We start from the raw sequence: 24908 nt of genomic DNA on the forward strand, positions 1-24908 counted from the left end.
ATAAGATGATTGGTGTCAGCAGTAAGTGATCGAGAAAGAGGGGGGTTTTAGGTAGTAAGGGGTGGGCTAGAGCCCCTCGAAAAAAGTCCCATCCGTTTCTTTGACAAGCGCTAAATATATGCATAATAGAAAATAGCACAACAACATATTCCAAGTAGGAATGAACCTAGCAAGACACCTGTGTAAATGGTTAGTTTTTAGAAAAATATGTTTATTCATTGTTTTTGCTTTGAAGAGGGAATCTCTTATTTGATCGAGCTTGAGCAAGCTATATTGATCTCTTGGCAGCAATTCTAGAAACAACTGATTCGACGTCAAATGAACATGTGGCATAGTCCACCAGATAGATAAGAAGCAAAAACATGCGAAGTGAATCAAAACCCTCGGTAACGCCTCCCATGCAAATCCGCTCATACAGCATGTCCGTCTCGTCTCGTTCATTACTTTCGCGCATAGCTATATACCACCGTAGCTCATTAGAAGCTCCCTAATAATAAAAGTTACAAAGGAGTCGTGGCTGTGTCTACCATTCCTTCTCCACATCTTTTGGCGCAGGGTCCCCAATACCATCCTCGTTGATGGCAAAAAGGCAATCGCTCTCGGGAAGACATGGACTGTCATAGATTTTGGCAATTCGTGTTTCGCCACGGCCCTTCTTCAAGCTGATTCTTGTTGTGCTAGCGTGGGCGATGATGTTGCCACCAATGGGCTTTTTTGGGTCTGGGTTGAACATGGAGCTTGGGCCACCGTCAACTTGAGCCACAACCTGATTGGTAATGACAACGGCAATTCCGAACTCATCGGCGAGCCTCTGTAGACTGCGCATGAACTTAGCCAGGTGAGTCTGTCTGGACGACAACTCGCCTCGACCTGAGAAGTCGGTTCGGTACAGAGACGTGGCGCTATCGACAATCAGGAGCGAGAATCTCGTTTCACACATCATTTGTGATGCTTGAGTGAGGAGCTGCTGCTGATGATCCGAGTTGTATGCGCGCGCATACGCAACGTTGTCTAACACTTCTTCGCCATTTAAGCCATAGCGGTTGGCGACAGCTAGTAACCGTACCGGACGGAAAGTGCCTTCAGTGTCAATATAGAGACACTTGCCCTCTCCGCCTCCCATATCGAAGGGCAACTGGCATGTCACAGCGAGTGTGTGGCAGATTTGACTCTTTCCTGTCCGAAACTCGCCAAAGAGCTCTGTCACTGAGCCGGTCTCGATACCACCAGCTAACAATGTGTCCAGGTTCTTTGACCCTGTTGTAATCGATATGAGCTCACTTCTGCGTTGGTGCATTTCCGTCGCCGTAGTAAAGCCCAAGGGAACAATTTTACAAGCTAAAGCAAGTAAGTCAAGGACCTTAGCCATACCACATGAAAGAGCCATTACCTTCAGCCAGCATTTTGGCAGCCTTCTGCTCGGAGATGCCCTTGACCTGCTCTAGCATGCGTTTGGGTGCGTATGCCACGGACTCGACCGTTTGATAACCACCATCCATTAAGAGCTGACAATCACGTTTTGTGAGGCCAGCAATCCCCTATGGTAGAAGCCTGAGTAAATACAATATTCCCCGTGTATAGTTATTAGAGACTATTGAATTTGCATACCTCTAAAGCACTGATTGGTGTTGGAGCACCAGGGCCGGTCATACCGGTATCCTCGCCATTCATCTCCTCTTCATACTCTTCCGCCATCGTGGGGATATGAACCGGATCTGATTTCTGGGGTAGAAAAATAATTCCGGGACAGAAAAACAACGGGCGCTTGAAGATGTAAAACGAGAAACCGAGGCCACGAGGCTATCAATCAAAAATGCGGTACGTCGATCACAAAGCAACGGGGAAAGATTGGAGTGAAGAATCGAACTGGATGCATGGATGGCCGGTTCAGGCAGGGGCTCGCTACCTGCCTAAACGCGTCAACGCGACAGCAGTGGCAAGAATTGGCGGGGAAAAAACAAATCTGCTCCTGCTGGGAAATCACGGAAGCACGTGACTAGCACCCAAAGTCCAAAGTTTAATTGCTGCAGCAAGAAACGATAAGCGATAAGAAGCCGACTAGCTGCTAAGCAAGGTACCTGGGCTCGCCTGGCTAAGTTAGCCCCCGTTAAGAATTCCTCACTGTCCAGTGTCAAAACAGCCTAAGAGCTCCCTGCAAGCTCCAAAACGCTGCAGCTAGCTTGCGTCGCGTATGGGTAGGTGCTCTACTTACGGCTGGCCCAACCTCCAAAAGTTGGTTGTTTGCTACCTTGGTGATGCTCATCCCAACTAATTATCCAGTATCGCGTGGCAACTTCGCAGCATATACATCAATCAAGACATTCTGATCCTCTGCAACCCTTCGCTGGGCGTTGCTGGATTCAGCATGGCTACTCGCGACCCCCCGGCTTTTTTCGAAGAGACGAGACTAAACTTCGAGCCAGCATCGGCCACCTACGTCGTTGATGTGAAGCTCCCTTCCACCGCCAATGCCTCGAGAAACAGGCGCCAGACCAATGGCTCGATTAGGTCGAATGGCGACGACGGCGCGCTTCGTACGCGACACCTCGCAACCGCGTCCTCAATCTATCATCGCAAACATCATCCTTATCCGAAGAGCTTCCTATGGAGAGTTCTTGAAGACAACGGCATCTTGAGCCTCCGAACTGTCGATGTCTGTAGACCAGAGCGCGCTCCTGATGCCAATCTCATATTGAACTTTCACTTCCCGCATGCTATACGACCTTCTTGCATTGCCCTCTCTGATCCTCCCGATCACGATGCGCTTACCGTCTTCGTTCTTGACGAGGCGGGTCAGCTATACACCCTTCTTCTGCGGCCCGATTCTTTTCGCAAGCGATCTTTTGTTGAGAGTGGACTAGGCGATGCATGCAAAATATTCACCGTTAATGCTCTCCAAAATTTCAAGACTCCGTATAGGCTGATCGCCATCAATACCGACCAACTGATTGTTGCTCTTACGGATGGTGGCCATATCCGGCTTGATAAAAGCAAACTTAACACAGGTCAGAAACTCCCTGCTAGTCTGCGTAATGAAAAACTGACAACCAGGCAGCGTCTCAGCCCCCTTGGAAGGAGACTTTCTACAATGCGAAGGGATGGGTACAGGGCTTCAAAAGCATTCTCTCCAGCAGAGGCGACTACGATACCACTGCTGCTGCCGCTGCTGTTGGAACCAGTCTTGGTTTGGATTCCGCCTCATTTCTGTTTACCGTTTGTCTTGACCACCGATTTCGAGCTTGGAATCTTAATAGCGGCCAAATTATCGGAACGATCGATCTGCTGAATGCTACCAGAGACCCTCATGAGACAGGCAAATGGCGACTTGACCCTATGCAATCCAACTTAATTCGCATTGTAGGTCGAATTGAGGGCGAGCGGACCTGCGTGACATATTCACCTGTTGGCTCAGGAGAATTCAAGTTCTGGACGCTCAAATCTGATGATGGCAACTCCGTTGACCTAAACGATATGTACCCGGACGCCCAGTTTGTCCCAATACCGCCTCTTGGATCCGATGTATGGACACTCGCCGACTTTTGCGTGGCGGAACGTCATGGCAGTCGTGGCTACCAATTATGGATTCTCTGGAAGAATAATATTGCTTATCGTGTCCAGGAGTTGTCATTCTGGACGGATGAACTTCCTAATGCTTGGCACAACCAATGGCGATCCGTCTACTCAGATACAACTACTCCATCGGCACCAGTCTCCGGCACCTCTGATTCAGTTGATGCCAGCGAACGATGGCTTAAGCTCATATTATCAGGCAGATTTCCTCAGTCAACTCTAGAAGCGGCGTTGAGAGCGTATGAATTGGCCATAGATATGGATGACAGTGTGCGCCACTCTAATCGAAGTATAGCTGAGTCTATATGTTCTGCGATTGCTTCCACTGCGTCCCTACGTAAGAGTTCATCGGGCGTTTTGGAGTATGACCAATTCCGCACTTCTAGCGAAACACAATGGCGGAAATTTTACCGAATTTTACTCGAAATAGACAAACCAAGGGGTGAGGCACTGTCCTTTGTATACGAACCTATGTCAGGAATGCCTTCAGTCGTATGTGCGGACAGTATTTCTATAATCCGGGAGTGCAGCAAGTTGGAGCAGATATACCACAACCCAAAGTCTCGACATGGCGAGAATAGCGATCTGTCTTCCTTGATATTAACTGGGCAGAACTTTGTTGAAGGGTTTTCAGACAGCATGTTGCAGATTTGTCAGTCTGTGCTTCGCGCGGAGCTTTTCGAAAAGACAACGAAGACGGATCAGGAACGCATCCAGTTCTTTTCAGATAAAGCTGGATTTTGGCGTCAGATATCTGACGAAGATTGTGCTCAAGTAACTGATGTTTTAGGACCCAATTTCAACATCGTAACCAATGAGATCTACGAGCAGTTGCATCGCACTTTCAATCAGCACTGGTATTCTAAGCGCCCTACGGAATATCCTCTGACCGAATTTGGGCGTAAACTTATCGTGAAGACTACAGAAGACGTTGCTGTACTACAGTGGAACGTCTGCTTCAGTCAACTGATCCTTCTTGTTCATATGGAGTTCGAGTTCGACCGGCCGGAAGATGCCCTACACAACAGAGTTTACATAGGCCAAGCTTATAGGGACTTACTTCAAGCTTTGAGCCGGCTGCAACTCATTCGTTGGTTAGCGGATGTTCGGTTACCCACACCTCTTTCGAGAACTGATAGATCAAATTCGACATCAGGCTCTTCTCCAGTTCTCGGCAAACGACAAGGGGAAGAATATCAACTCAATACAGCTTTGGAAGAGAGCATAGGGCATCTTCTTGGCATATCAGACCCAGGGCAAGGTCATCCACTAGAGATGAATTCCATCATCACGAAGACTGCTACAGACCTGTGTGCCCAAGACAGCACTATTGAGGTGCAGCCTCACTATATCCAGTGCGCTTTGTTAGTACGCGATAGAGCTGATCTGGCTACTGAATTATCTCCATTCTGTGACGATGATCCATTTTCTGTTTATATACAGGGTCGTGTTGCGCTTGCCCTTCGTGATCACCCTAGTGCTGCTATGCACTTCAAGAAGGCGGCTTATGGCATGAGTAAGTCTAATCAACTCTATAACCGCTTACAATAAAAAACTGACACTTTACCAAGGTATTCCACAAGCGGACCCTGGAAGACATAGCTGTGGTTTGCTTGACGATGATGAATGGAACATGTTATTCGCTGGTATGCCACGGTACTACGCGCACATAGTTTCATTGTATGAAAAATATAAGGCCTACAGTTATGTTGTCGACTTCGCGCGTCTAGCACTACAGTTCATCAACACGAAGACCAAAGATGCAGACTTGCTACGGACGGAAATACAAGGCCGTCTATTTAGTGGAGCTACGGCCATATCACGATTTGAGCTTGCGCATTCGACCCTAATTACGATGAAGGACCGTGCCTTACAACATTCGTCATTGCGCTTTTTAATCCAGAGGATGTGCGATAATCTCCACAATGCTGAATTGGTACAGTTGTCCTTCCCTGGACTTCAAGGTGCAGTGGACGATGTTCTAGCACAGAAGTGCCATGACACGATGGATGTCATCACCGGCGTCCCGTATCACCAAATCCTCTACTCTTGGCGGATTAAAAGGAATGATTATCGCGGCGCTGCAGTGATCCTAATGGATCGTATTCAAAAGCTCCGTCAGCTAGGTGAAGGGGATCAATTTACCAGCGATGATGTCCTCGATACTGTCATCACACGACAATATCTGATGCTGATCAACGTCCTGAGCTGTGTGGAACAGAAGCAGGCATGGATTACGGCAGAAGAGGTTCCGTATCCACAAGCTGCATCCGGAAAAGGGGCTCCCGTTAGTGGGAAACGTAGGGTTGTGACCCTTGCTGATATTCGCAAAGAATATCAAGATGAGCTCGATCGCATCGCCGCAATACAGAATAATCAGTTCGGGTTCGCCGCAGATGACGAGATGGAAATCCTGTAAAGGGGGCTAGCACTTGTAGATAACAACAAAACTCATCATGTACGATACGGGAAAGTTGTACTGGATGAAATGATACCTTGAGATAGTGAATTATAATTTTGGCAAGGATGCGACAATTCTGAAATACCAGAATGCCAGTTCTTGGGTTTTGATTTCATGCCTCTACAACCAAACGCCATCCGGCCATGCCCCTGAAGAAATTCGTAGGTCGCTAATGAATATGTACAGAATAGGTCAATCAAATTAGCCTCTTCGCCAACGTTACAACAAATTACTAGTTTCATAAACCATTAGGCTGCCGCAGGTAATGGCTGGGGGATCTTCCCCTCTGGGACTGTTACAACGCCTTGAGGTTCATTGGTTATAGCATCGGGAGCTTGCCGGTACAGGACGATCTCAGACTGTTTGAAATACCGTCTGGCGTCCTCATCTATCAGCACCAGACTTAGGTAATACCGTGTCGAGAATTTCTTGTTGACATCGCGGAATGTTGGCGTCAGATCAAATCCGCCGAGGAAGAGTCGAATCGGGATGGTCTCACCGCGAGAGGGAGAACCGTCCATTATCTATTGGTTGATTAGCAAGGTCATATAAAACGTGGAACAGGTATCAAGGGATCCATGATCCCTTGATAAAGGAAGCCATACCTCGAATCGAACCAATGTTTCACTCTCGTTGTATTGGTTCGGCGTGGCGCCCGTTGTCTCCCTCCGGATGATGCTCAACTCCATGTGCTTAATCTTGAGGCGGACAAGCAGGAAGTAGATCCGGCCGACAATGACATCCTTGAGATGATATTTGCTCTTGCTGTACTCAAACTCAATGTGCAGGCAGTCCTCGATACCAACATCCATCTTGATGCTAGAGTTCATCTCGGGCGGGATGCGGTAGCTGTACACCCACATGTCCTTCTCGCGGATGACGTCGGCCATGCGCCGCGCGACCGTCACCCGCACAAAGTACCGCAGTTTCACGTTGATGCCGTTATAGGACTCGTACTGCTTCTCGACATTCTTGAAGTTGAAGTCGAAGGTCTGCGGGTGCTGCAGCTCGCCCGGGGCTGCGAGCTCCTGGTTTAGACATAGGAATTCGTAGTGGTTGCCTCGATCGAAGAACATCTCTATGAAGATGGCGAATGCGCATTAGCTGCGGACTATCTAGGAGCGAGACTTTGCATGCTACTCATGGGCGTTTCATGCCGTACTAACCTATTGTGCCGATGAATTGGACCTTTATGCCCATATGTTCCAGCTTCTTTGAGTCCTTGGGTCGAATTGTAGCTTGTCCTGAGCAACACCGCGCGTTAGTGGTGTATCTTACTTATAACCATATCGCGATCTGGGAAACGAACCTCGCACACTCTCTCCATCCATGTATAGAGGTGCCTTCTCGCGCCTATTCTTATCGGTCTTAATGTCGACCATCTGTCTCGAGTCGGTATCATCGAGGACGATGTCGATGTCGACCGGAGTCGAGAAAAAGTAGGACATCTCGGGCGACTGTCTCGTACACCAATTGGACGAAATATAGGGCAGTGATGCGGAATGTTCTCAAGTTTGTTTGATGACGGCGGGATCATAGGTAAATACCTAGGTAGGGAGGTAGCTGATGCCTTGAGCAGTAGCTGTGGGGCTGAAGGAGCTTGGTCTCTGGCTTGGTGATGATGGGTGATCATAGGGGCTGTTTGTTACCTAGAAGTCGGTATATGCAGGGATAGCGTCGCAGCCCGGAGATTGACCCCACGCAGCCACGATACAAGAATCACAACAACTGTGGCTGAAGCTTTGTTCTACCTAAGTAGTGGCTGTGTCTTTCCACTAAAGGCTTGATTATCTAATCGATATAATGCTGGCTCAAGCGTCCCCACCCTTCGGCAGCCGAGTTTTTCCCGCTCCTCTCACGAACCCTAAAATGAGTGGGAGCTATGACAGGTACCTAGGTACCTACAATTTAGCGACTTCACAGGAATTTCCCACCCTAGACGAAATTCTTCGACATTGCTTGGTGCACTCGACAAAAGTTTCACAGCAAATCGTCGCATCGCCAATTCTTCAGGTATGTCCTGCTCCCATTCCGCTGGCGGTTATATCAACAAGCCATTTGTATTTCCTATTATTGAATTACGGCTTCACCACTCCAACTCCAACTCCAACAGACTTTCCTAACTTGCTGTCTCCAGGTCGACTCCGCCTTCGATTCCCCCCACACCTGAAGAACACACGTCAAGATGCGGTACATTCACAGTCAGGAGACCCTGGAGATTCCCGAGGGAGGTACGTGACAAAGATTTGGATCCGATTCTTTTCTTTTGGAAGTTAGATTCGGCAACATGAAGGGCGCAGCGAATTAGGTTAGCTGGGGACAATTGCGCACGACACACGAGACTTCGAGTACCAGTTACGCCCCGGACGATTGCTGACGAGCTTCACCAACAGTCACCGTTTCTATCAAGTCCAGGAAGGTCAACGTCGAGGGTCCCAGAGGTACGATTTTGATTACCCCCCATAGACCAGGGACAGGAGCGCGGGAATCTAATACTGCAATAATAGGCAAGCTCTCTAAGGATCTGAGCCACCTGGCTGTCAACTTCTCCCACCCCCAGAAGAACATCATCGGTATCGAGATTCACCACGGCTCAAGAAAGAATGTCGCCACTCTCCGAACTGTCCGTACTCTCATCAACAACTTGATCGTTGGTGTCACCAAGGGCTACAAGTACAAGATGCGTTACGTATACGCTCACTTTCCCATCAACGTCAACCTAGAGAAGAACGGCGAGACTGGATTGTGGGAGGTCGAGATCCGGTAGGTTTCAACGCCACTACTCGGAAATATATGAAATCTGAGAACTTCGACTTGGACGGATTCTAACGAATAGGCTATAGAAACTTCGTCGGAGAGAAGCTGGTTCGCCGAGTCGTTATGCAGCCCGGTGTCGATGTCGAAGCCTCCAAGGCCCAGAAGGATGAGCTGCTGATCCTCGGCAACTCCCTAGAGGCTGTTTCACAAAGTGCAGCCGATATCCAACAGATTTGCCGTGTCCGCAACAAGGATATCCGAAAGGTGAGGAATTCCTTGGACATGCTTGATTCCTTCTATGTCGGCCTGAGCAAATGAACTAACATAGACCCCAGTTCTTGGACGGTATCTACGTATCGGAGAAGACAAACATTGTTGAGGATATCTAAACGGTCATTCGGGATTTCTTTATTGCTTTCTGGGTCCCTTGGAGTCGTCGGGGTTCATCTGCATGTGACGTAGCGGAAATAGCTACAAAAATGGAACAAAAATATCTGAATGAACGGAATTATCGGGAAACGACCTAATGCGTCCACAACCTGACTCTTTTGAAAGAGCTTCGCGATTTACGAAAATACAGGGTTCCAGATATGGGGTTGAATACCAAAATGCAACGAACCACCCGACCGGCATCTCACGGTGTTCCGGGGCTTATTCGAGAAAGTTTAGGCAAAATCTATTCATTCTTCGTACATGCTAGTGATGCTGCCTGGGTTTCATCTTTCCGTGTATTCCTGCTTTTGGCTCTATTCATTCTCTTTCATTAAGAGATTTTGTTGCGATCTTTGTGTCACGACTTCTCTACACCTACCTACCATGTCAAAATGCCTGACGATACACGCCTTGCTGTCCATGCGTGAAGGTGCATACGGCCCGGACGAGCTAGACGAGCGATTTTCATAGGAAAGGAGAAGAAATAAAAGATGACGAAGAAGAGAATCATTCTGGTATATGATGCTTGATTTTCATACGCTTACCCTTTTTTCGTGACTGCGCTATAGGATGTGAAATATTCATAAGCCGTGCACTGCCTCTCAATGTTGTGAGTACACGAGTATGATGATTCCGTTCAATGAATGTATGAGATGCTATGGATTATCTATGGCAAGTACGTTTGAAATGTTAAGTGGCATTATCGATACCCGAGCAAATACGACAAAAATTTTTGAAAACTTATCCAGTTAGCTAAAATGCAATGAACCCATTCAAATGGTCACTAAGACATACATACACAGACAAAATTAGCAAGTGAATCAGGATTCTGTCTGAGAGCTACACTGCAGCCACACACAAAAACGGCTGTAAGTCCTTTTGATTGACGAATATCTGTTTGATTGGTTTCTATATACGTGCATATTTTCCACCTTGCATCTTCACGATTTTCCGCCTCACGCATACATCCATTTCCCAACTATACATAACCGGGGAGAAATAGAGGGGGAAGGCAGGGAAATGGTGGGGGAGGGGTATGGAAGGAGGAAAATTCATATCCATTAAAATCGTGGGTGTTAGGTACATTCGCATATACAGAAGCTCATTTGAGGGGGTTTAAAGAAATCTTTTCCTTCATTGAAAAGTTTCCCTCGGTTTCATCTTCCTTCATGATATTCATGGGGTAGGGTCCTCGTTCCAAGAATCGTTCAACCCCTCTCATATCGTTCTCATATCGTCTCAAGCACAAAGGTCCTGTTTTCGTGCGGACGATATTCGTTACGTCCTGAACGATCAATTCGATCGATCCAAATCAATATACCGGAAACAACAACAACAGGGATAACCGTGGAAATAAGAATGTGCCGATTCTTTCCTTTAACGCCGGGGTCGTGCAATGGAGGTTCGAAGCTCGTCCTCCTGGGATTATAAACAAGGTTTGATAGACTGCGACAGCCTGGTATCGAGTCTAAAAGATAATTGGTCGTGAGGCAGGGGTGCATGCAGCCTCAGCGAACTTAAATTCTCGATGGACGGGTTGAGGCCCTGGTCCCTCTCGATTGCCTCGACGTCCGTGTTCCCCTGGATTGTCTTGATCTACGCGTCCTCCTATCTGAACTAAAACTACCTGTAGACGCGAGATTCAGTCAGTACAAAAAAAGGTCACTCATTCATCGGACTTTATCAAGCAGGGGTAAACTCACTAGGGCTAGTCGCAGTATAGGAGTCAGAGTAGTATGAACTGCTCCATTCACTTCGAGAGGGTCGGCTACCCGACTTGCGTTTGTCGCCTCTTTTGAGGCCGAGAAGGAGCGCGAGGGCACCGATGGCCGCGACCACCCAACCCAGGCCGCTACCGGACTTCTTCTTCTCCTTCCTGGAGGCGGCTGTCGAAGGGCGACCGCCACCTCCTCCGAACCAAGTGCGGTGGGCGGGTCTAGCAGCCGCAGCGCTACCATGCCGGGAATATCGCTCCTCTACGATGTCGATGCGTTCCGAGCTTCTCCTCTTCTTGCCGCCGCCGAAGATGCCGGACACAACGCCCCACAAGCCCCTGGCGATGCAGCAGAAGCAAAGCAGTAGGAGCAGAATGATACCGGCGATAGTGCCAATGACGATTCCGGCAATGGCGCCAGCACTCAGCGAATTGCTGCCTGTTGTGGAGCCACCGGCCGCCGCATTGGTGTTGGAAGCGGACTCCGTAGCGCTCGCGAATGTGCCGGTGGCCTCAGTCTCAGTTGCAGAAGGCCCGCTCGTGGGCCGGTATGGGGCCGAGAACTGAGTGGTGACATAGGTACCGGTGGTGACGACCTCGGTCCATGTGCTGAAACCTGGATTGGCCACACACTGGCCCTCGTACGCGCAGTATTGCCAATTCGCGCAACAAATTTTACCACAGGCAATCTGACCCGATCCCTCTGGCGGAATACAGGGGCCACCATCATCTCCCACACCAGCGGTAGTTGTCGGGACATACCAGGAGCTAATTGTGCTGGTGTAGGTATGTGTCTCGGTCCATGTCGTCGTATAGTCCCGCTCAGCGAGAAGGTGGCTTACGCCAGTACACGTGGGGGTACCGGCGGATGTGTAGCAAGCCTCATCGGCGGAGCAGCACAGCTCGTTGTTGGCACCGCAATACTCGGAGCATTCCTCGGGCATCAGATAGCCGAAACCATGGTCTCGGAGCAAATCGCGAGGGTACGGAATTGCAGCGGTGAAGGCGGTGAAGAGAAGGGTGAGAAGCACAGGTGGGGGGCGAGTGAGTCGCATTTTGAGCGTGCCGCCGTGTAAGTCGAGTTGGGTTGGGCTCGTTGGCTGCAACGATTGAGGGCGACGGCGGCGCGAGTGGACTCACTCGACCTTATATGATGGTCGCTGCCCCTCCGACTCTACTCTAGGCTCGAGAATCGGAAAATGGGGTTGCTGTCGAGTGGTTGCATGCAGCTTTGGACTGAGTGAGCTGGTATTGTCCCGTTCCGCCCGACTGACCTGCGTCGCTTATCGCCCACTGAGTGTGTGTGGTGGAACAGTAAGGTATAGGCAGGTACCTCTGTTTGCCGCGTCGGCGGGTGTGCTTGGAAGTATCTTTGTTAGTTGGGCGCTTGGCTTGTTGTCAGGTCGCCGAGTCTCAGCCAGCAACTGTTTGTTAGATTGAACCGCAAGATTAGAAAAAAAGAAAGAAGAGGGAATTGAGAGAGGAATGTGACAAAACAGGCGAACAGGTTAGACGATGCGAGACCCTTAATGCATCGACTTTTTACATGGGCTGCAGATGTCAAGTTCCCAGCCTCTTTTTCTCGAGTGACAAGCTTGGTCGCTGCGAAAAACCGCGGGGTTGGTGTACTTCGTCACTACGGAGCGCAATAGCGAGAGAGAGAAAAACAGAGGGGGTTGGTTGGGCTCTGGCCTGTTTCTAGCAGGGGTATCCCCGTTCGCTGATTGGCTGATGACGACCGGTACCTGACTGTCGCTGGCGATGGGAGAGCTAGAAGAGCTAGAAAAGCTAGAAAAGCTAGGAAAATCAAGATCAGCTACTGCAATGATGACAGTTTCAGATGGAGGTGGACTTCTCTTTCTCAAGCGTCGAGATCTTGTCACGGATGGGTTTGTTGGCTATCGACTCGTGAGGCAAATGGGATCACGGGTCCAACAACGCACGGCACGATGAGTTGGCAACAACAGCGCTTAGTACAAGCTACACTAGGTGCTGTAGGTGTGGTAGCGTTGGCCGTCGCACTTGTTATACGATCCGCCCAACGAAGGATCATGTTTACCTCTCTCCCCTGCTCCGTTGTGCTAAGTGATTATCGATAGGTAGGCCGCAAATGAAATGAACACGGATCTACCGAGTACAGGCAGGTGTAGGTACCTGAAATTGATTCGACATGGGTTCCATCGTTCCGCTGTTCGTTCCGCTCCCGAGGGCACGCTGCCAAGCAAAGGCAGACTAGGGGTTCCTTAAGAGCTTGCATGCAGCCGTGGATGGGACAAACAGATGGTAACAAAGTATGCCATATCGGTCATCAATCTCGGTATAGATGTATATAAACCATAACCATCTCAACGGGATTATTTAGATTTGCCGCTAGTGTCAAAGCGCCTTACTGTCCTCATCATAATTATCATCGACCCCCTCCTCTTCCAGCACCCGATAGGTAGGTTCATTGTATTATAGGATGGGCATCGTGATGATTGTGTGCACACAAATACGTATTTTTACCCAGCTTATTTCATTATATAACCAGGTCCAGCTGTCCTCTATTCTTAGGTGCTATGCCAGAATAGTTGACCTCGTGGCCGTCAACATCGGAGCCGTCAACCCCTAGATTATCTAAAATCTAACCTATCCGTTGTTTCCGCCTCACCCAGACCTCCTGAGCATCTTTGTTGCCTTTCTGACTATCGTCACTATCGGTATCTGTGCCAGATATCTTCGCTGGGCGCAATTCGACTTCCCACTGCAGCACACTTAAGATTAGCTCATTACCTGTGGTGCAAAACAATCATCGGCATCGTCAAAAGGGGGATCTCACGTACTCTCCGCAACATATAGTTGTTGCGATCCGACTTTCCTGTGAACAAGTCGAACGACCAGCCGTGCTTAGGGCAATGGATGCCGGAGCTCAATACTATGCCAAAGTCTTCGATATCAAATGGGGTGCCCACTGTATGCGTGGTCAGGAGTTAGCATACAGTATGAACAATTCTAGCCTCACTCGCCCTTGAAAGAACGAGATACAAGCCTTTATGTAGATATCCGTACTAGCCAGCGGGAACGCCGAGTGCGGGCATTTCTGCGTGGCAACTTAGCAATGAGACTCGATTCAACCGGCCAAACCGACTTACGTTATCGACAGCATGGATTTTGCCTTTGTATTGGAAAATGAGAACTTGGTCCTGTAAAGCAGCGCCGTTGTGGGAGATCATAGCGTCCCCCTTCACTTCCTCTACCTGCGGGCTGTCGGTCTGGGGAACGTCGAAGACCTTGCAGCCCCGGACGGACTCCCCATTTCCACAGAGCCGGGGCTCGTGTATAACATCAACACCTGACTCGTCGAGATTAGGGAAGCTTGAGGTGAGCCCGGCGAAAAACCAGGCGTCACCTTTCCTGGACGGCGCGAAGAACGGTGCGAGTATTGATGTCATTGCTCAGCATTATATTCTAACATATATCGAATAATATATTTTATAAATTCACGTCATGGATGTGCATATGTCACCTCATGTAGGTGGACCGAGGGAACAGGACGATTAGTTATGAAAGTTATATATGTAAGTCGCAACTTACCAGTGGTAGTTACGGGCTTCGGTTATCTCCTGTGGGGCCTCTTACTCTCTCAGCTGGGTACTAGAATACCAGGCTCTGGAGTATGAGGCATCCCAGTTCAGTCATATCCACCTAACTCGTCGAAATGTATGCCTTTTTATTAATACCTTACTTATAAATTGGAAATTCGGTGTGAAAAATCATCCAGGTGAATTATTCGCTGAATATAGGTGTGCCACGTTGCTGCGAACTGGGCACCTTTACCCCTGACGCTCGAGCATCTAGCAAGGTTAGAAATCAGCATCTCCATCTACCATTTAACAACACCGGAAAATAAAACCACAATAAAAGAGCACGTTTCCAATACACATTCAAGATATTAAAAAGAGATTACAATGTACGTAATCTCGAAAACCTCGTTGAAAAAGCCGAGATGTACCTTGACATCCTCACTACACCAAGACTTCAAGTACTATATCCAATGGCCCACTTTAACTACAGGTGGATTGATGCACTATGTCATTGGGCTGGCGGGATCTGGAAGCTCGAGCTCTCCCCCAAGCCTCTCCATTCTCTCCACTTGATTGGTGGCTCATACGAAAGCTCAAGTCATCCACCCAATAACATCGCTCTTAGTCCCATCATATCTACACAGTCGACGCAACGCAAGGCTCCCATATCCCTCGGTGTCTCGTCTCTATTGCGAGATCCTCTCTCCCGTCGAATATTCATCTGTATTGCTGTCTGTCGCGGCGCAGTACACCATGTCTCTTGACCCTCCCCCCTATCTTGGTTCGCTGCAGAACAACATCCGCCAGCGTCCCATTCCCTGGGATGGCGCAGCGAGAGCAGGCACCATTACGGAGGGCCAACTAGCCAAGATTAGAGCCGTTGACAAAGTCCGGAAAGAACAGAGAAAGCAGGTCGTCGAGAGCGATTTGGATGGCTATCGGATACTTTTTCTTGGAGAACCAGGCAACCCGGGTGTTCTCGAGTCCGCAAGCAGGCGAGCTGATGTTGTGCAGTACATTCTCGTCCTGCTGGGCGATCTGTTGCAAGGTGTGTGCTCAAGTTTCTTCCTCACTGCCGTCATTTTATGATATGCTAAATCGTTCGTTACTCAAAGGCGTTCCCGCTCTCGCGAAGGCTCTTTACAAAGATTCAGATCTCTATCGACACTTTACACCACTACTAGCTCACTCAAACAATCTCGAGGACCCCATCCCTCTACTCACGTCCACCGTACTCGCGACACTTATGTCAAGCGCACAGGATGTGTCTTCTGCTACGGAACGATTCCTCCCTTTGATCCTAAGTTACCTGTGTGGTCTCACCAAGAACTCGAACGATGCTGGCTTGCAAGATATTGCGGTTATGGAATACTCGTCCTTGCTGTACAGTCAAACCAATAGGCAGCTATTCTGGAAGCAGCGAAGTGAGGCTGTTGCTCCTTTAGTCGATATCTTGCGCAAGGCCGCTGGGGTTGGTGCCGAGTCATCTGCCAGTCTGTGGAGTGGAAACACCACTACGAGAAGTGGCGGTTTGGAGGGTCTGAGCGGCGGAGTTGGAATTCAACTCTTATATCACGTTCTATTAGTTCTCTGGCAATTGAGTTTCGAATCGGAGGACATAGGTGACGAGATGAACGAGTATGTGCAACCCCAAGACAAGGACTTCGATAACTCACTAACCCATGAGCAGCGAGTACGATATCATTCTTCTCTACACCCAGTTGTTACGACTCTCTCCTAAAGAGAAAACAACACGGCTCATCCTATCGACGCTGCACAATCTGCTTGACACTAATCCATCTACACTCCTCCCAACAGCTGTGCTGGCTAGATTGCCAGCGCTACTTCAGAATGTTGGTGGACGTCACATGACAGACCCAGATCTACAGGAAGACCTAGACAAGCTTAAGGAGATGTTAGAAGAGTATCAGAAAACAAAGACAACATTCGACGAGTATGTGGCTGAGGTCCAATCCGGACATCTGAGATGGTCACCCCCTCATCGACACCAAGTGTTCTGGACTGAAAACGCTCGCAAGATTCTTGAGTTCGAGAATGGCGAGATCCCAAGAAAGATTGCAGATATCATGAAAAAGCCTTGGGAAAACGACAAGGCTGTCTTAGCCATAGCCTGTAATGATATCGGCTGTCTCGTGAAAGAAGTTCCCGAGAAGAGGCACCAATTGGAGAAATTGGGACTGAAAACTCGCATCATGGAACTTATGCAAGACTCGGATGAGAACGTACGATGGGAAAGCCTGCGTGCCCTCGGCGGCTGGCTAAAATACAGCTTTGAGAATAACTGAGCGGCTCGAAGGCTCTCGACTGTGGTGGCTGAATCTGTCTTATGCCGCCACACAGCAGCAGCACCAAATTAGGGGCAAGCATGTCATTGACAGCTTGGGAAGGATATGAACGTGCAGTAGGATAGAGGCGACGCACGCTCCTCCCCCGACGTTCTAGGTGTTGTAGAACCTGAGAACCTGAGACAGAAAGAGTGAAACAGAACGGCTCTATAACGAATAGTGGTCATTCTATACATGGAAGAAAGGAACATAGTGAGACTCGATTGACGGCACCTGCACATGTCCAACCGACTTTCGTGTATCTTAGCCCCGTGTGTTATGGATCAGCAATATACCTACCTAATAGCTCTCTTAGTGCGCTGCGCACATCTACATTAGCTGACCTTACTCTACCTACCTACTCTATGTGGGTTAGAAGTAGGTAATATCCTCCGAAGTAATCAGTTCAGGATCCTTAATGCCATGGACATGTAAGTATGGCAGGTCTGTGGCAGAGAGGAGGTGCACTGCAATGCTTACGTCTACAGGAAGGTCGGATTAGGTAACTAATTGCCGATAATAGGAGATAAACAGCGCCCCTATTGCCACGGACCTGTACTTGTAAACTGTACCTGTATACTGCCTGTACCTAGGTAGTTCGGTGGTTCGGCTTGCAGCGGTAGTGGCGGGGCCCATCTCCCCCGCTACCCCACATTGGACCCCAATATATAAGCACCTAGCAGTAGTGATCTGGAAGTAGTACCTTTGGTATGCGGTTCAGAGCATCTCAGAGGCGCCGACGGCGGTCACCGGACCCAGATAAGAGCAGTGTCTTGTCCCGTTCCCGCTCGTCCTTTGCTGCCGATACCTGACACCCATAAATCACACTACGGTTGGTTGGTTAGCCACCTGGGCAGAGTGTGAGGTCCTCCATCATGCATCGTCTTGCTAGGACAAGAACCCTCGTGAGAGCTGGTCGGACACCGGCCCGTCTCTACTACTCTTACTCCTCTTCCTCTTCATTACCATCTTACTCTTTGTCCTACTCTCCCTCTTCCTCTCTACGAACACCCTCCACATTTGCCACAGCGAGAATGGCTCCCACAACTGCTGCCTCCGGGCGGTTAGCCGTTGCGGCCAAGCACCTTCGTCCCATGAGTGCGCTGGCATCAACTGCTACCAGCTATCCTACAACTCATGAGAAGATTGAATCCCCTGAGGACACACCTTACTTTATAGATAACAAGTTCGTGCCCAGCGAGACCAAAGAGTTCATCGAACTTCATGACCCAGCCACCAACAACCTCGTCACGCGTGTGCCTCAGATGACTGATGCTGAGCTGGAGGCGGCTGTCCAGAGCGCTAAGAAGGCCTTCCCCGCCTGGCGCAACACCAGCATCATGGCTCGCCAGCAGATCATGTTCAAGTTTGTAAATCTTATTCGCGAGAACTGGGATCGGCTAGCGGCTAGCATTACACTAGAACAAGGCAAGACATTTGCCGATGCTAGGGGTGACGTTCTGCGTGGTCTTCAGGTTGCTGAAGCGGCTTGTGGCGCCCCAGAGTTCCTGAAGGGCGAGGTACTCGAGGTTGCCAAAGATATGGAGACTCGGTCGTACAAGGAGCCATTGGGAGTTGTCGCTGCAATCTGCCCCTTCAGTATGTGGCTTACTATCTCCTCTTAAATCTCTAGATTCGCCGAGGTCACTAACAAGATCATAGACTTCCCCGCCATGATTCCTCTCTGGTGTATTCCCATTGCTACAGTGACCGGTAACACCCTTGTTCTGAAGCCCTCTGAACGAGATCCAGGTGCTGCTATGATCCTTGTAGAGTTGGCTAAGAAAGCCGGCTTCCCAGATGGTGTTATCAATGTTGTCCACGGTGCCCACCGCGCCGTAAACTTCTTGCTAGATGCGCCAGATATCAAGGCTATCAGCTTTGTTGGCGGTAACAAGGCAGGCGAGTACATTTTCAGCAGAGGATCAGCCAATGGTAAACGAGTGCAGGCCAATTTGGGCGCCAAGAACCACGCGGCTGTCCTCCCAGATTGTAACAAGAACCAGTTCATCAATGCAGTCGTCGGTGCTGCGTTTGGTGCTGCTGGTCAACGTTGCATGGCCCTGAGCACCCTCGTGATGGTTGGTGAGACAAAGGAGTGGTTAACTGACCTGGCGGAGAGTGCAAAGAAGCTTCAGGTTAATGGCGGATTTGAAGAAGGTGCTGATCTTGGCCCAGTTATTTCAACTTATAGCAAGGACCGGATTGAGTCGATAATTGCGAGTGCCGAGAAGGAGGGTGCCACTATCTTGTTGGATGGCCGTGGCTTCAAGCCTGAAAAGTACCCCAACGGCAACTGGATCGCGCCAACGATCATCACCAACGTGACGACAGATATGACATGCTACAAGGAGGAGATCTTTGGTCCTGTGCTAGTCTGTCTCAGCGTGGACACACTCGACGAAGCTATCGAAGTGATTAACAAGAACGACTATGGCAATGGCACGGCTATCTTCACGAGGTCAGGTCCCACCGCGGAGACGTTCAGGAGAAATATCGAGGCAGGACAGGTCGGTATAAATGTTCCTATCCCTGTGCCGCTTCCCATGTTCTCGTTCACGGGCAACAAGAAGAGTATCGCTGGTGGTGGTGCCAGCACCTTCTATGGCAGGCCAGGAGTCAACTTCTACACACAACAAAAGACGGTCACGGCTTTATGGTCAAGTGCGGACGCCATCTCTAAGAAAGCAGATGTGGCGATGCCTACGCATAGCTAGTTAGAAAATGCTATGAAACTGTGGTGTTAGACTTTTGTTACTCTGATACAGATAGGTTGGTAATGTATATAATTAAATGCTACCCAACGGCTTAGCCATCCTTGTGAGCTTTTATGTGAACTAAGACGACGATAAGTGTCTACATATGTTTTTTTGCGGCGCTTTCGTGTTCATTCTCGCAGTTTACTGTGTAATCGATTATTGATATCAAATAGCTACCTACTACTAAGTCTCCCAATACAATCCCTTTATTCTTACACCTGGGCGAAACTCCCCTAAAGTAAACAAAGAATTCATATCGCAATCTTGGCATTTATGTTACCTTATATCAGCACAAGGTTATTGATACTTGTTGCCTGTATAAAGCGACTCCTGATCAATGTACTACAACTCGCCCTACGACAAAGAAGATAGATGCGTTTGAACAGTCTATCTTCTCGGTAGATTCCACTTATAATAGAGCATCAAAGGTATCCCATGATTACCTCCAAATATTAGCGACGTACCTATCGTAGATAAGCATGCAAAATGACACCACAAACCGAGAGCGAGGTGAAAACGCTAGAGGCAATAGCAGATAGATTCTTCCGATTCACACTGTGGTCTCAGCCCGCGTATCCCACATCCCACGACGCGAAGTCCATAACCCGTCTCGTCGAGAACCACTGTCTCGCGGTCCGCGAGCCAAATTCGCCTAACGTTATCCAATTCACAGAGAGATGTCGATTATTCCTCGGCCGCGATGTGAAGACCGTCGAACTCGAGGCCGTCGTGACGGAGTGCTTTTCGCATCTCGATGCGCTGTTCTTCTTCGGACTCTTGAATAGGCGGGTAAGTGTGTTTCACGGAGGGGGCACAAGATCTCTTGTCAAGCTTCATTTCTTTACTAATGGAAACGAAGATGTTGCTGGGCTTTTTGATAAGTTTCGCGCCGCGATTGGGATTTCGCTGGTGGGTGGTTTGGGACTGGGCGATCTTCTCGTTGTCCTTGTCCATGAGATGGTGCATGCCTGGTTGGAAATCTTCTCGGATGCGACGTGTGCGGAACATTATTCGTGGGTGAAGAGGTATCGGAGGCATGGGGAGATGTTTCAGCGGTTATTCCGGTTCGTCGTGGAGCGTGTTGGGGCCTTGGTGCCGGGTGATCTGTTGCAGAATCGAATCCTCGTGTGGTTGAATAAAATGGATTGGCAGGTTAGGCAGAATAGTAGTTGGTGGGATTGTTTTGTATCTGCTGTTATTCCGTAGTTGGTTGGTAAGTTGGTGTATTCTTTATGCTGCTAAGATTTAGGAAGAGGACATATGGGGGATAGGTGAGTTAGTAATGAGAAGTTTTGTACGATCAAGTGGTCGTATAAAAAATTCAGAGCCTTGCCGCCGATAGCGTTACTAGTAAGGGATTGAACAAGATACCTAGCCGAGTAAATCTCATGACAATTAAATGGTACATCTCTGGCGCTTGGATCCTGCGTTATACCCAAGATGCCAACCCGTTTTATGTTTTACTGGTACTCATTGAGAGATGCGTGATGAGTGAATTTCGTAATGCTACACCACGAAATGTAAGATGAAAGTCGCACAGCATGCACAATACAGAATATTCAAGAATTCATAGCAACAAATGCCTATCTCTCTGCCACCACCACTTGAATTTGTAATGTTGCCCTTGTTTAATTCATAATAGCCTCATACTTCTCGGCACAAGAAGTGTCGGGGTATTATCAACCGCACCTCTAAACATCCTCACCTTCCTGATGCAATCAATTCAAGCTAGCCACGAAATGCACATTTCCTATTCTGACTTTTCATTTATTTACGTCCGCTATCAGATTCTTTTCTCTATATACATTTGGCGTCTTGCCCTTTCTCCTTTTCCTTGTCTGCGTGTATATGTGCGTGTTTGTGCGGCTTCGTTATCTTCTTCCCCTGGGCGATAACTATGTAGAGACCGATGGAACGAAGGAGGGATAAGTGAAGGAATGCAGCAAAAAGAAAAGAAGGAATGAAGCATATCGCGCGATCGTGTTCATTCATTATTTTTAGTCATCTCATTTTCCCGCTATATTACACCTGGGAAAAGAGACAAGTGGATGATGGATTAACGTTTTAGTGTATGCCTGCATTACTCAAGAGATCTAGCCTCGCAGTACATTGACAGAAATCAGGAAACTGCAGATTATTTGGCGAGCCCTGGCGAGTTGTCGTCACCGCTTGGACGGCCGAAGGTCCCCGCTGGTAATATCTCGAAGCCGGCGTTCACTATCCTCGTTGACCTATTCTCACGCTGCTCTGTGTAGGTGCGAATAGGAGTCGGCCGCGTCGATGCCAGCGATGGACGAGAGGCCGATCGAGGATGCGAGCTTGACGTTCTGTCGGTTTCTGGGCTTTCGAACGGGTCACCTCTCGTCTCGGCCCGGACTCTCGAGCAGTATTTACTTTGCGCTCTTGAGGACGCGGCAGACGGTGGAGACTCGGCGTCATCGAAGGGACTCCGGTGGTAGCTCGAGGGCTTGCTGCGGACATCTGCAGGATGACGCGGACTGGAAAACGCGAGACCTTCCTCGGATGAGAAAGATACCCGATCCATTGCTGGCTTGACACGTGGTGATTGGGAAGAGTTTATGCTGGACGACGAAGATGTGGGCATGTAAGTTTCGACGTGATGCCGGGCCACGACGGCATCTGGCTGAGCTGTTGCGCGGAGTAGTCTCGCAACATGCGTATTCTCATTTATCGGGCGTTGTGAAGTGTATGGTTTTATGTATGCTGCGTGCGGCGGAGGCGATGGCGCCCTGCCTTGACGGATGCTTGGGTCGAAGTGACTACCCGTCGGGCTAATGCGCGGACTTGGTCTCGGGGTGGGCTCAACTTCGGAGACTGTGGCAGTTGGCCTGTTTACGGCCTTTCCTTTATCTTGAGGCCTGACTTCACTGTCGATATCCAGAGTTGTAGAGGAAGCCTTGCTGGAGCTACGGGTGTCTATGGGGGTAGCAGGGCGAGAAATCCAGATGCCCTCGACTTCTACGCCGCTCTGGATGGCGCGCACGCCGAAAGGAATGTCGACCCTTCTCCCAACAGGAAGCCCGCTCTTGCGCATTTCCGTCTGCCGAGCGCGTTTCTCCTCGTCAAGCAAGGTATGTTTCTTAAGCAGCCTCTGCATCCACCATAGTTTGATCCACCCTATTATAAACACCACCACGATGCCTGCGGCTAACACCTTTCGTCTCTGTTAGCTTGAGGTCGGAGGCTGCACGACGACGGGAAATAAGCTTACAAAAGTCAACTGCTCCCATAACTCCCAATTAGTGAAGAATTGCACCCCCATGTTGAAATGTTTGAGCTAGTTGATGTGGTAGTGGGTATCCAACGCAAAGAACGAATGTTGTGTGTTTGAGTGGTGTGTACTTGAGACCGGCGGTCTAAGGATCGATATAGGAGTGAGCTCCTGAGAGAAATATCTGTAGAGAGGGCCTGTACTTGAAGTCGAAGTCGAGAGTGCTGCCGAATTGATTTCCTCAATTTTAAAAGTGCGAAACTGCGGTCGCCACTGCCAGCCGAGTCTTATCTGATTGTTCGAACAAGAGAGCAAGCACGGCCCGTCCCACCGGTGAGCTCCCTAGGTCCAGGCTGTAATGCTTAGCAGTCTTGTAGCTCGAACACTACAATAAGACTGTTTTATTTTACGAGCATGGACGTCACACAGGTTCGTACGCCAAGCCAGTCAGGATGATGTGTTCCTGTTGCGATACGAGCCTCCTGGGTGTGAAACACCCTTGGCTCCGTCTGTACACGGCACAGACACCTCAGCCTCGGCCACGATCGATACCCAAGAGCTGGGTGAAGTAAGGCGAGAAGCTGAAGGCGAGCGGCGATCCCCTACTGGCGTCGATCAGGTCCCATGGGAATTGCCTTGGAGAAATGGAATCCGATTTGACGGGACGCTAATGGGATATAAAAACATCGACTTAGCACGCAAACCGCGGCGGAGCACAGAGGGTCATATATATGTGTATCTTACAAGACAAGCTGCACGAGCAGCCATGGTTTTCTTTGTCTTGGGGAACCGGCACCCACGCGGGTCTACCGGTCTGTACTGTGTGCCTGAGCTGCGAGGATGAAGGAATATATTAATTGCCAAGACGCGCCATGCTCAGGATCTAGAATGCAGATGGGTTGCAGTGACCGTTGGAAATAGCCGGAGAGGTGCGTCAAGGTTTCTGGGCCGAAAACACCCTCGTCAACGGCAGACCTGAGGAAACAATGAATATGCAAGACAAGCAAACAACGGTCATGGGACGGGTATTCCAGACAAAATAGCAGCCGTGCTGTTAGCATTTGCCCCTCTAGCCTCCATCCAGCGGCCCGAACACACGCACAAACATTTGCTGATGGTGATAGTGGTGTATAACGTGCATCGCGGATACTGGCAGCACATGTAATGGGACGGGTGACACTTCCCAAACATTCCCTCCCTCTCTCACAAGGGGGCTATTTTCAGCACATATGCAGCAAAGTGTCATCGACGCCGCCTGCACTTCAAACAACGATGGTAGCGACGATGGCTGTTTGATTGTTGGGAGCTGCTCTAGTCCGTTGCACTAGATGAATGGTGTGCGATGAGCTGATCCTCTTCAACGTGGTCGATACGGTTCGCGACAACAACGAGGCCGAATGAGGATCCGGTTACGACGCTGTGCTCTGTTCTAGACACTTGGCCACAGTTAAGGCGGGCCAAATACCGACATCATTATTTGATTTTGCAGCTCGTCGCTGCAAGCGTTGCTGCAGGCGGTCAACCAACGCACTGCCCAAAGTAGCTTGCATCCCTGCGAAAAAGAGTTGTGGCCCCCTTTCTACCCCTTCATATCCTCACTACGTTACACCAATTAGCTGCATCCGCGCGAACACGAGCGCTGCGGGTCGCCGATGGAATGGAATCTCGCAGAGCTGCCCTGCTGGAACCTCGCCCATTGGCCTCCAATGTGAAGAATATACTTAAGCAGGCAATCTTTGCGAGCAAAAACCGTTGATGGTGGAACGCTGATTCTTACAGCTCTCCTTCTTACTCAGTCACTCAGTCATTCACACACTCAGTCTCAGTCTTTAGTCTTAGTCTCACACTTTTCAGGGTTCCCAAAGCCGTGCCCAGGCGCCCCAATGCACGCCACGCTGATCGTTTGTCTCTGATTTCTCGCTTCATTCCGAGATACGAATATACAGTATGTATGTCTTATCCATGAGCTTATCTAGCGGCGACGTCCGTATTTGCTTCTGGAGGTTGGAAAAACATTTGACCACGACATTGAGCGAGCTGGACCGATGATCCCTTACGTGAACGATGCGCTGTAT

The 24908-nt window shown here is 49.3% G+C and overlaps 10 protein-coding genes across 10 annotated transcripts; 5 read left to right on the top strand and 5 right to left on the bottom strand.

Moving 5' to 3' along the window:
- Position 1: 1 nt before the first annotated feature.
- Positions 2–2030, bottom strand: F5B22DRAFT_269744 (DNA repair protein rhp51). Its single transcript, XM_047970186.1, has 3 exons — positions 1609–2030; positions 1391–1538; positions 2–1338 (listed from the first exon to the last, which is right to left on the bottom strand). The coding sequence occupies exons 1-3, from the start codon at positions 1693–1695 to the stop codon at positions 524–526; spliced, it is 1050 nt and encodes a 349-aa protein (XP_047835491.1). The 5' UTR covers positions 1696–2030; the 3' UTR covers positions 2–523.
- F5B22DRAFT_269818 (nucleoporin Nup120/160-domain-containing protein) lies at positions 1877–6272 on the top strand. The gene is made up of 3 exons (XM_047970189.1): positions 1877–3005; positions 3056–5086; positions 5142–6272. The coding sequence occupies exons 1-3, from the start codon at positions 2366–2368 to the stop codon at positions 5987–5989; spliced, it is 3519 nt and encodes a 1172-aa protein (XP_047835492.1). The 5' UTR covers positions 1877–2365; the 3' UTR covers positions 5990–6272.
- F5B22DRAFT_589236 (vacuolar protein sorting-associated protein 26-domain-containing protein) lies at positions 6105–7748 on the bottom strand. Its single transcript, XM_047973725.1, has 4 exons — positions 7341–7748; positions 7198–7275; positions 6637–7109; positions 6105–6555 (listed from the first exon to the last, which is right to left on the bottom strand). Exons 1-4 carry the CDS (start codon positions 7477–7479, stop codon positions 6280–6282), a joined length of 966 nt encoding a protein of 321 aa, XP_047835493.1. The 5' UTR covers positions 7480–7748; the 3' UTR covers positions 6105–6279.
- A 204-nt stretch (positions 7749–7952) lies between these two features.
- Positions 7953–9835, top strand: F5B22DRAFT_589239 (ribosomal protein L6). The gene is made up of 6 exons (XM_047973726.1): positions 7953–8044; positions 8169–8262; positions 8425–8472; positions 8539–8794; positions 8875–9052; positions 9124–9835. The coding sequence occupies exons 2-6, from the start codon at positions 8217–8219 to the stop codon at positions 9175–9177; spliced, it is 582 nt and encodes a 193-aa protein (XP_047835494.1). The 5' UTR covers positions 7953–8044; positions 8169–8216; the 3' UTR covers positions 9178–9835.
- Positions 9836–10903: 1068 nt separating this feature from the next.
- F5B22DRAFT_642291 (uncharacterized protein) lies at positions 10904–11989 on the bottom strand (the record flags this gene model as incomplete). Its single annotated transcript, XM_047978101.1, has 1 exon — positions 10904–11989. The coding sequence occupies one exon, from the start codon at positions 11987–11989 to the stop codon at positions 10904–10906; it is 1086 nt and encodes a 361-aa protein (XP_047835495.1).
- Positions 11990–13222: 1233 nt separating this feature from the next.
- F5B22DRAFT_270455 (uncharacterized protein) lies at positions 13223–14580 on the bottom strand. Its single transcript, XM_047970191.1, has 4 exons — positions 14066–14580; positions 13983–14013; positions 13757–13884; positions 13223–13677 (listed from the first exon to the last, which is right to left on the bottom strand). The coding sequence occupies exons 1-4, from the start codon at positions 14363–14365 to the stop codon at positions 13558–13560; spliced, it is 579 nt and encodes a 192-aa protein (XP_047835496.1). The 5' UTR covers positions 14366–14580; the 3' UTR covers positions 13223–13557.
- A 580-nt stretch (positions 14581–15160) lies between these two features.
- Positions 15161–16845, top strand: F5B22DRAFT_270483 (armadillo-type protein). Its single transcript, XM_047970192.1, has 3 exons — positions 15161–15545; positions 15613–16135; positions 16188–16845. Exons 1-3 carry the CDS (start codon positions 15251–15253, stop codon positions 16801–16803), a joined length of 1434 nt encoding a protein of 477 aa, XP_047835497.1. The 5' UTR covers positions 15161–15250; the 3' UTR covers positions 16804–16845.
- Positions 16846–17401: 556 nt separating this feature from the next.
- F5B22DRAFT_270824 (Aldehyde/histidinol dehydrogenase) lies at positions 17402–19722 on the top strand. Its single transcript, XM_047970196.1, has 2 exons — positions 17402–18441; positions 18505–19722. Exons 1-2 carry the CDS (start codon positions 17718–17720, stop codon positions 19557–19559), a joined length of 1779 nt encoding a protein of 592 aa, XP_047835498.1. The 5' UTR covers positions 17402–17717; the 3' UTR covers positions 19560–19722.
- A 1-nt stretch (position 19723) lies between these two features.
- Positions 19724–21090, top strand: F5B22DRAFT_270536 (uncharacterized protein). Its single transcript, XM_047970193.1, has one exon. The coding sequence runs from the start codon at positions 20088–20090 to the stop codon at positions 20805–20807; it is 720 nt and encodes a 239-aa protein (XP_047835499.1). The 5' UTR covers positions 19724–20087; the 3' UTR covers positions 20808–21090.
- A 645-nt stretch (positions 21091–21735) lies between these two features.
- On the bottom strand, positions 21736–22884 carry F5B22DRAFT_642296 (uncharacterized protein; the record flags this gene model as incomplete). Its single annotated transcript, XM_047978102.1, has 2 exons — positions 21736–22776; positions 22834–22884. The coding sequence occupies 2 exons, from the start codon at positions 22882–22884 to the stop codon at positions 21736–21738; spliced, it is 1092 nt and encodes a 363-aa protein (XP_047835500.1).
- Positions 22885–24908: the final 2024 nt, after the last annotated feature.

This window comes from Xylaria bambusicola (genome assembly GCF_022495145.1).
Source record: "Xylaria bambusicola strain CBS 139988 unplaced genomic scaffold F5B22scaffold_3, whole genome shotgun sequence".
NCBI lineage: Eukaryota > Fungi > Ascomycota > Sordariomycetes > Xylariales > Xylariaceae > Xylaria > Xylaria bambusicola.